Source organism: Ctenopharyngodon idella, chromosome 4 (genome assembly GCF_019924925.1).
Source record: "Ctenopharyngodon idella isolate HZGC_01 chromosome 4, HZGC01, whole genome shotgun sequence".
Taxonomy (NCBI): Eukaryota; Metazoa; Chordata; class Actinopteri; order Cypriniformes; family Xenocyprididae; genus Ctenopharyngodon; species Ctenopharyngodon idella.
Genome location: NC_067223.1, coordinates 26853148 through 26863731, shown reverse-complemented (window position 1 = coordinate 26863731; position 10584 = coordinate 26853148). Strand labels below are relative to the sequence as shown.

Sequence of the window (10584 nt, the reverse complement as noted above, 5' to 3'; positions counted from 1 at the left end):
AGAACATCCCACGTGACTGCACATTTCCGGTAGTGACAGTAATGTGTTGGTAGTGAACATGTCACATTACACAATTTTAACTTACATACTAAAACATATTAAAATACTAATGATTCACATAACTGTACTAAACTTTTTATTTCCCCAAATAAATGATTATGTGTTCCCTTTTGTCACTACCAAAACAATGATGTCACGACCGAAATGTGGTGAAATTTCGGTAGTGACAACTTTAGATACTTTTGAGCCTAGCTCAAAGATGCTAATCAGCACAGTTCTGAACAGTTGTACAAAGAAAAAAAAACTAAATTTTATCGAATAACACTCAAAAAAACAATAATGTCACTACCGAAACTTCACCACGTTTCGGTCATGACTGTTTCGGTAGTGACAATTTTAGATACTTTTGAGCCTATAACACTCAAAAAAACAATAATGTCACTACCGAAACTTCACCACGTTTCGGTCATGACTGTTTCGGTAGTGACAATTTTAGATACTTTTGAGCCTAGCTCAAAGATGCTAATTAGCACAGTTCTGAACAGTTGTACACAGAAAACAAACTATATTTTATGGAATAACACCCAAAAAAGTTTGCTTAATTGCAGAAAAAGGTGTTTGTTAGTGACGTTCCTTAAAGTTCCACACAGATTTTCAGACTTTTGAACACATTTAACTCCAAATGATGGACCTATCTACTGTGAAAGAGAGGCGATGAGAGGAACACACAGGAATATTTCCTGATCAGAAATGTAGAAGTGTGTTAAAATCAGTCTCAGACAATGAAAAACACGCACTGTTTCGGTAGTGACGTGAAAATGTGGGACACATTTTTTTTTTACATCAAATTTCATGATTTACAAAGAAAATATAAATTTTTTTTGAGCTTCACTTTTTAAAAACAACAATGGAAAAAAATTGCAAAACATTTTTTAGTATCATTTTCACAAGTTGAAATTGAGAGGTTCGGGACAGCCACCTCCCAACTGAAAGTACCCAATAAATTATGATTTTAAATATATTAATCTTACTGATATTTTAAATATTATTGTGGGATTCAATAGATAATAGAAGGATCTTAAAATTTGAATACTTAAATGCTTGTTTTTTGGTTGTGGGACAGCACCAATTCTGTAGAATGGTCCATATATGTAATAATACATACACAAACAGATCAAATACATTCTGTTTGTGACGCTGTTTTGCATGAGTTGAGCGTACGTGTGTCTTCGGCCAATCAGCGCGCGGCGCGGGCGTGACCTCACCGCGGGAGGAAGTGGAGCGCAGATGCGGGATCGATCTGAGAGTTTCTTCACTCCGTCTTTCACGCAGCTGTAAACATGACGGACCCCAGTAAACACGACATCACCACCATCCTCAAGAGACTGCGCTCTATTCCCACCAACAAGGTGAGTTTGTCCCGTGGTGAAGAGGCTTCTGTCCGGCCGGGAGCAGGAAGAGTTTTGACACGTCACATGTTTACATGAAACATATGGCAGGTGAAGTTGGTGTTTTTGTGCGTCACGACGCTTATTAAACTGGATTTACTCGTGGAAACAAGTGCACAGACTCACACTTGCGTTTTGTTTTTCATTTTTAGACACGTTTTATGAAAACTAACTTGTGTTGGAATTACACATACAGAACAAAAAACACAAAACTACGTGGGAAAACATCAAATGTTATCTTGACTGTGTGTTAAAATGTTTCTGTTTGAGTTGAGAACATTATAAGACTGTTATAAGCAGTATGGTGATGATGATGATGGTGTCTCCACAGATGTGCTTCGACTGCTCGGTGAAGAACCCCAGCTGGGCGAGCATCACATACGGCGTGTTCCTGTGCATCGACTGCTCCGGGACACACCGCTCTCTGGGGGTTCACCTGTCCTTCATCAGGTACACACACCTGTCAGAGCTCACACAGCTCACACACCTGTCCTTCATCAGGTACACACACCTGTCACTCACACTGACACTGAGGCCTCAGACTGTTACTTAAGAAAAGTAAAGCGTCAAACACAGCAGAAACAGATGCGAATGAAACATCGCTGTAAGTTTTTCATTCTAGTCAGTAATCAGTGATAACTTTTAGTGGGCGGAGCCTAGCAGGTGACAGGAAGTGACAGTAGAAATGGAAGCTTGTTTCTGCCACGGAATAAAAAAATAGTAATAGTGAGTTTAAATCACATAATTGAGACCTTTTTTTTGCACTTGTGAGATATAAACTCACAATTGCGAGTTTATATCTCAGGGCTAATATGGAGGACGAAACCTGCAAAAACAATAAATAAATAAATACATAAATATACAAGAAAAAATTTAATTTAAGTATAATTGTATTTTTTCCACATTTATGTATTTATTTGTTTTTGCAGGTTTCGTCCTACATACACTAATACATAATGCCCTCTATGAACTGCATATGTGAATAATATAATGCAGATCTGTTGTTTACATCAGATTCATGCTTTAATAGTAAGATAATCATCAGTCCAGTCTGTCCGTTTAATAAACGTGTAAACGTAAACGTCTGCGTTCAGCGTCTTTGACGGAGGTTTTCTGTGAAAATGAAGATCATCTTTGCATTGCGTTCCGTGGATCTCGCCTGTTTCCCTGCACTTGGACGGATGGATGATTCAGCTGCGGGCGACATCTTCTGGTCTGACGTGGGAATTCATTCAGCGCGTGACTCCCACAGTGCATTATGGGTATTCTCTAGTGTGCATCAGTTGTACAACCGTTATTGTGGTGCGTTTCGGGATTGAATGAGTGCACAGTATGGTTTCAGACACCACTACAAATCGCTGTCCCCTCAAATAGTGCTCTATTTAGGGGTGATTTCAGACACAGCCCTGGTCTTTCATTGCTCCCTCTATAGTCACCATCACTTCAGAGGGGATCTGGCCCTGTATCCACACTTCCCTCAGGTTGTGTTAGTGAAGGACAGGTGGCGGGAACGTGTTTATTACCCTAGATCCACACGCTTGTCCTGGAAGTGATGTTGTTGATTAAACGGCTTAGATCAGGAAGCACACATCGCTGTGTGGACACTGTGTATCTGATTTGATCTGAACACTGAGCTGTTAATGAGGGGTGAAAGAGCACAGCTGTAGAGGAAAGAGCTGAATCGTTGGCAGATGAAATCTAAACTGAATTTGACTGAGCGCACTGCCCTACTGCTGACACACAATCACGAGAGAAGTGTACAGGAAACTCTCCTGAAGGGGGCGATGTCACCTACTCATTTTCTCCACAGGAGAAGCTGTATTCCTGTAGATGATTTGGTGGAGACTGCTTCATTTGTTGAGGTGTGTCTCTGTCACCCATCATGCCTCTCTCTGCAGGTCGACGGAGCTGGACTCTAACTGGTCGTGGTTCCAGCTGCGCTGCATGCAGGTGGGCGGCAACGCCAGCGCGGTGAGTGTGTGATGATGATGATGATGATGATGTCTCGCTCTGTCCTGTGAGTGAGGGGCGTGACTGACGCCTGTGTTCCCACAGAGTGCCTTCTTCAGTCAGCACGGCTGCAGCTCCAGCGCCGCCAACATCAAATACAGCAGCAGGGCGGCGCTGCTGTACCGCGAGCGGATCAAGAGTCTGGCCACGCAGGCCACCCGCCGCCACGGCACCGAGGTGATGTCACAGACACACAGGTCACCTGATCATGATAATGATGATGAAGCTCATGTCTCTCTCTCTCTCTCTAGCTGTGGCTGGAGGGTCAGGCTCCGCTCTCACCCACATCACCCGGCGACAAACACGAGGACTTCTTCATGCAGCACATCCAGGTCAGTGTCGACACATATAAAATAATATAATATAAGGCATATATAGGTAGAACTTTACGATAAGGGCTCATTTGTTAACATCAGTTAATGCATTAACTAACATGAACTAGCATTTATTAACTTTTGTTAATGTTCATGTTCACATTGACTAATGTTAACAGTAACAACTTTTAAAGAAAGTATTAGTAAATGTAGAAATGAACTTTAACTAATATCAATAAATGCTTTAGAAGAGTTTGTCATTGTTCATTTATGTAAACTAATGTAGTTGTTAACTAATGTTAACTAATCAAACCTTTTTGTAAAGTGTTACCAATATTTCATGGAATTGTCTCTATGTAAAAATAATATATATAACACCCTAGCAACCACCCAGAACACCTTAGCAACACCCTAGCAACTACCCAGAACACCCTAGCAACCACATAGTGCGTAAGTTTTCTTCAGAAAATGTATACGTCTAGTTGTTATTATTGTTGTTGATTTTCTGCTTTAAAAGAATAAGTCAAAATCGTACATAGTAAACAAAGTTTATTAGGAGGTTCCTGACATACATTTTCAAACAATGAGTGAACGATTCATGCATTTATCATGTTTTTATGGTTTTAATAATGTGTCTACTATAGTTTGTCTGGTGTATAATATAATATAATATAACATAATATAACAATGTATAATATAACAACATAATATGATATATAATATAATGTAACATAATATAATATAATATAATAAAACATGACATAATATTATGTAATATGTAATATAATATAACAACAATATAATATAATATAATATAACATAATATAACAATGTATAATATAATATAATATAATATAACAATATAACAAATATATAACAACAATATAATATAACAAAATAATATAACAATATAACAAATATATAACAATATAATATAACAAAATAATATAACATGACATAATATAATATAACATAATATATCAACAATATAACAAAATAATATAACAACATAATATAATATAACAAAATAATATAACATAACATAAAATAATATAGAATATAACAACATAATATAATATGATATATAATATAATGTAACATAATATAATATAATAAAACATGACATAATATAATGTAATATGTAATATAATATAACAACAATATAATATAATATAACATAATATAACAATGTATAATATAATATATAACAAAATAATATTACATGACATTATATAACATATAACAATGTATAATATAATATAATATAACATAATATAATATAACAAAATAATATAACATAATATAATATAACATAATATATCAACAATATAATATAACAAAATAATATAACAACATAATATAATATAACATGTAATATAATATAATATAATGGAGTCATATGTATTTTTATGTTGTTTTTTTCAGAAGTTTAAATTCTGAATACATTTGGATTTGTACATTTGTAATGAATCATTCATGATATTTTTCCCTTTAAGTTTGTGATGCAAACTTCATCAGATAACACCCTAGCAACACCCTAGCAACCACTCAGAACTCCTCAGTTAATAATAATAATAATAACCCATTGTTTTTTCTGCTCTAGAAGAAGAAAGTCAAACTGTCACACATGTTTTTGTGTGTGTAAAGCTGACCTCATGAATCTATCTGTTTAAATGTGTGTTTCAGCTGCCCATGCTGAAGGAAGGACACCAGCTGAACACGAGTCAAGCGCAGGACTCCGTCCAGGACAGGAATAACAACGGTATGACGGTGAGGTGTTCATGTACAGGATATAGTGTGTTGTCAGGTCTGTCTGGACACTGTTGTGTTTGATGGGCGCAGGTGCCGGTGAGGAGGGTCCCAGTGTGGAGCAGCTCAGCGCGTCTCCTTCATCACCATCATCTTTATCAGGTGACCCTCGTCACTCACCCCTCAGACACGTACAGCTGAAATCATCATCATCATATTCATAACTCATAACCCTCTCTTACAGAGCTGCCCTCTCTGATCAAGAAGAAACCCGCCGCCACCGGCAAGAAAGCCGTGAGTTTGCCACACACATCATTTAACAGAACAGCTTATCAGTATTTAAAGAACCTGTCTGTCAGTGTGAGTCACATGACGTAGAGCAGGAAATGATGTCATAGCGAGGGCCCCTGCAGAGCCGCATGACTGTGTCGGGTGAAATAAGCTCAGTTCAGGGTGTTGAAAGTCAAGAGACTCATCATCATAAACACAAGAAGAGCTAGCTCACTTTCAGACATTAGCTCAAGGTTGAAGGGAAGAAGAGTCTTGATGAGTGTGTGTGTGTGTGTCAGGCGGGCAGCAGGAAGGGCGGTCTGGGCGCGCAGAAGGTCAGCAGTCAGAGCTTCAGCGCGCAGCAGAAACGAGCTCAAGCCGTCGACAGACTCCAGGAGGAGATGAAGAGCGGTGACGAGCCTCAACACCTGACGTGAGCTGACACCCGTTTTCATCTCAGCTGTAAACCTCTGCTGTGCATCTCGTTTGCCAAAGAAGAAAGGAATAATTTGATTACATGTTAAAAGATGAATTTGTTGGTAACACTTTACAATAAGGTTCATTAGTGAACTACATTATATGCTGTTTAATGTTGATGATCGATGATATCGCTCGTTTCTGCATCTTCTTCGCCTGTGTTTTGATCAGGAGATTTTACACCCTGCTCTCTCTCTCTCTCTCTCTCTCTCTCTCTCTGTGTGTGTGTGTGTGTGTGTGCAGAGGTTCGTCTCTGAGCCACTCGTTTGACAGTCTGGAGCTGCAGAGGAGCGCGAGGAGGGACGAGCAGCAGATGAGCCGTATGGACGGCAAGAGGAAGGAGCAGGCGGAGCGGCTGGGCATGGGCTTCGGCGCACGCAGGTCAGTGCTGTGGGAGCCTGTCACTTAGTTAAAACTACATTCGTTTTCTCCATGGGGAAAAAGATTTTTGACAAACTCCTGATAAACCTTTAAAGACAGCTTTACAGTGACCTCCCAGATTGTTAATTAATGCTATTTGCTGCTGTTGACGCCGTCAGTCCGCATTATTTTAACTAACTTCAGTTGTAAAACAATCATGTTTATCAGCTGAATTCATGGTGGAAAACTACATTACCCATGATTCTGTGCTGAAAATTCCACCAATCAGAGTTGCAGTGAGCAAATCACACCAGAAGAGCTTTTTAGAATGACTCAATGGAGTCGGCCTCCCTACACTCTCAAAACACTTAACCCTCTTCCTTCCCTCCCGTACTAGTGACAGAAGTGTCCTTCATGGGGCAAAATGACCCGAAGCCCTAAAATTATACTTGTGGAAAAGTGCATATATAACATGATATTTCATGACTCTTGCCACTAGATGGCCTTACAGCTCTGTATGGAGCGGAATGAACTGTTCTCCTGGGTCCTAAAATCTGCCTGTTCAAATCTAACCACTTCATATCTGTTTGCAGTCTGCCCTGACTGAATGATATTTATTTGAATTTTTAATTTAAATATTATAAATAAATTTTTTTCTGACCAATTAAAAACACATTCCATTCATTCCTAATGGGGTCAGATTGACCTCGCGAGGGACTCTTTTGTTATTTTTTTTATTACAACCACATAAACTCCTCAGATCCAGTCCATTTTGTGTGTGTGTGCGTGTGTGTGTGTATTCTAAATTCAAGTGCGACAAAAGTCAAAGGTAGAAACGAGCACAGATCCAAGTGCAGAAATCATCTTATGACAGTGTTTACGTGTGATTCATCAAACATTCGTATGCTGGCAATCATAATGTACGAACGAGTGTGGCGGCTCACAACAATCATCATTTAAATAATAATATCTAAAAATTCATGGTTTTGAAGCCCCGACAGTTTGACACGGAGAAACGTAACCCGGCGAAGAAGAGGAAGTAATCCCATGAAAAAGAAATTGTATTACACCAAGCGTAAACCTCTTAATTGCAAACATTAATTTAGATGTATAGTAAATACCGATAAAACGAATCAAACATTATAAACACTAGCCTAGCCTGGTATTCAGAACAGAACGAGAGTGAAAAATAAGTAGGCCTAGCTATAAATTATATATTTAACATAATTACATTATAGTGGCATTCATAATAAACGACAACCATCAAGCCAAAATGAATTCATTTAAAGCGAAACTGAAACTCTCACTCTCTCATTCGGCACGAATCCAAATGTTTCCATATTCGCCATGTATTTGGATGCTAATTTATTATGTAAACAAGGCTTTGTATTTCACTCGCGCTCTAGTATTCAAGTAAAACATCATCCTTCACATGCGCGATAATGTGCTTGTCATAACAACACAGTGAGGCGTTCACACAGATTCTGCTATGGATTATTTAAATTGAGCAGTGTAACTTTCTATATGTTTGGTTGAATATTTTATAGCAAAATCAACTTAAAATACTCATTTATGGTCATACAGATGAGAGTAAAATATCATGCGAAACTGCATTCAAAATAACAAAAAAACATTGTGCTTTTGTAACATAAAGAACACAAACAGGATGTGCTTTCCTTGTCCCGGTTTCCTTGTTTTTGGAGGGCGTCACGAAAATGAACTCAGCATATACTACTACTTTTTTGTTTTGTTAATCTGTTAATTATTTAAGTGAAATATGTTTCACGTATTTATACCTTGTTTCTTTGTATTTTATTCAGATTTTTAAATCATTTTTTGCTTCAAATCAAAGTTTGTAATGTTATGATTCACTTCATAGCTGCTTGGCTTAAAACGCTTTCACAAATACTTATTTTTAAATCCCTATGAGAGAAATTAATGAAAAAGAAACTTCTGGAATCTTCTGGCTGGCTGTGTTTTGGCCAATGAGATGTCAGTGTGGGCGGAGCTAAGCAGCCGTTTCTCCCTGTGTTTCCAGCGGCCTGTCGCACTCGGTGACGGAGGACATGCGGATCATCCAGCAGGATTCTCCGGCTCTGAGCTCCTCCAGCAGAAGAGTGTACGTGGAGGAGGACGAGGACAGAAGCTTCTCCTGCAGGTGACGCCTCGCTGCTGAAGCTCTGACAGCGTTTGTGTGCTCTGTGTTCATGAGTGTGTCCTGCCTCTCTCCGTAGGCTTCCGGAGGAAGAGTCGTCGGATCAGTTCTTCTTTCAGCAGGCTGATGTCAACCTGGATACAGAGAGGTCAGATGAGGCGTTCCTGTACCCGGCCTCAATCCCAGCAGGCTGTGCTCTGAACGCAGTGTTCTTGTGTTTTCCCACAGGGCCACGGTGAGGAGGACGACGGAGCCGCAGTACGTCTCTGATGACGCCCAGAGGAAGTTCGCCAACGCCAAGGCCATTTCTTCCGACATGTTCTTCGGGAAGCAGGACAACTCTGAGGTGATTCGCTGCGAACGCTCGCTTGAGGAGTGCGATGATCTCCGTGTTGTTAAACGCTGGTGTTTCTCCTGTTTCAGTATGAAGTCCGGGCGCGGCTGGAGAATTACTCGGGCAGTTCAGCGATCAGCTCCGCGGATCTGTTTGACGAGCAGAAGAAATCAGCAGGTGCGTGTCACGACTGAAATCAAAATGCACTCTTCTTTTCAGCGTTTATTCTAAGTGATTTACGTGTTTATGGTTGTGTCCCAGTGTCCGGCTCGTCCCGCTTGAGTAACATGATGCCCGCCGTGCCGGACATGATGCAGCTGAAGAGCGGCGTTCGGTCAGTGGCGGGAAAGCTGTCGGTCATGGCCAGCGGAGTGGTGTCCTCTATACAGGTCAGCTTCTGCTTCTGCTGAACCCGTTAACCGTTTCGTTCATCCGTCTGGATCCGTGCGACTGACGCTGTTCCTCTGTGTTTTCCTGCAGGATCGCTACGGCACATGAGCGTCGCTGGAGCCACCGCGGACACTACGATCACTGAGTGAAGGAGCTTCTTATCAGTCCAGTGCTTTGGTCTATTTTCTTCTCTATATCTTATTTAGTTGGGCAGCATTTGGTGTGTTTGACGGGGATTCTGTTTGTCATTTGGGAAATGTGCGCTTTGGGAATCATCTGAATTTGCAGTGAAATATTTGCACTTGTTTACTTTTGCACTATTCTGAGACACAAACTCTCAGTTCCCAAACTGCACTACTTCAGCTGTGTTTCCTACAGTAATGCAGGTGTAACTGTTGACTGATCACGAGGAGGAGGATATCGTCACATGATCATCGGAGCTGCGGATGTGATGTTCTGCTCATAGAAGGGCTTTATATGCTGTATGAATGTGTGATGATGATAAGTGGCTCGCTTCACGCACTACCAATGATCTGATGTGACAATCATTTACCTGAAGCCTTATTAATATTGCCATATATATATGTTTTGTTTTGTCATTTATGAACATTAATCAAACATGAAGGTGATTGATTTATCTGGTAAACTGGTTTAATTCAATAAAGAACAGACTTGATGAATAACTGGTCTGTGTTCCTTCTGCTCATTCAATTTTCATTTTAGAAAGAGAATTTTAAAATTTTTCTATAATGAAAAGACATTTTTTTTTCTTCTAATACAGAACCAAATAATGGAAAAACAAATAATTTCTTTGATTCACAGAAAAATGCTTAATTTGCCAATGTGCTCAATGCACAAACTCCTCTTACATATTTACAGTAGTGTTTTGCGTTGTGTACTTTGATCTTATCACATTTAACCTTTTTTATTATTCTCAGATTAGGTAAAGTTGAGTCTGGCCTAAATTATAAGCATTTTAAAGACACAATATGTGTGTTTTTTTTTTTGTGTGTGTTTTTTTCTTGATGAAAATGTCCAAAAGACCCCTAGAACAATGTTATATATTTTGTTGACTTG

At 39.4% G+C, this 10584-nt stretch overlaps 1 protein-coding gene across 2 annotated transcripts; it reads left to right on the top strand.

The window, feature by feature from the left end:
- Positions 1 to 1228: 1228 nt before the first annotated feature.
- arfgap3 (ADP-ribosylation factor GTPase activating protein 3) lies at positions 1229 to 10190 on the top strand. Of its 2 annotated transcripts, none has more exons than XM_051891791.1 (16): positions 1229 to 1409; positions 1780 to 1898; positions 3347 to 3419; positions 3504 to 3635; positions 3710 to 3790; positions 5459 to 5534; positions 5615 to 5683; positions 5766 to 5815; positions 6091 to 6224; positions 6512 to 6649; positions 8667 to 8786; positions 8863 to 8931; positions 9012 to 9129; positions 9207 to 9294; positions 9379 to 9506; positions 9598 to 10190. In XM_051891791.1, the coding sequence occupies exons 1-16, from the start codon at positions 1341 to 1343 to the stop codon at positions 9613 to 9615; spliced, it is 1482 nt and encodes a 493-aa protein (XP_051747751.1). In that variant the 5' UTR covers positions 1229 to 1340; the 3' UTR covers positions 9616 to 10190. The 2 variants fall into 2 exon arrangements, with proteins under 2 accessions (XP_051747751.1, XP_051747749.1); XM_051891789.1 differs by having other exon boundaries at positions 1780 to 1949.
- Positions 10191 to 10584: the final 394 nt, after the last annotated feature.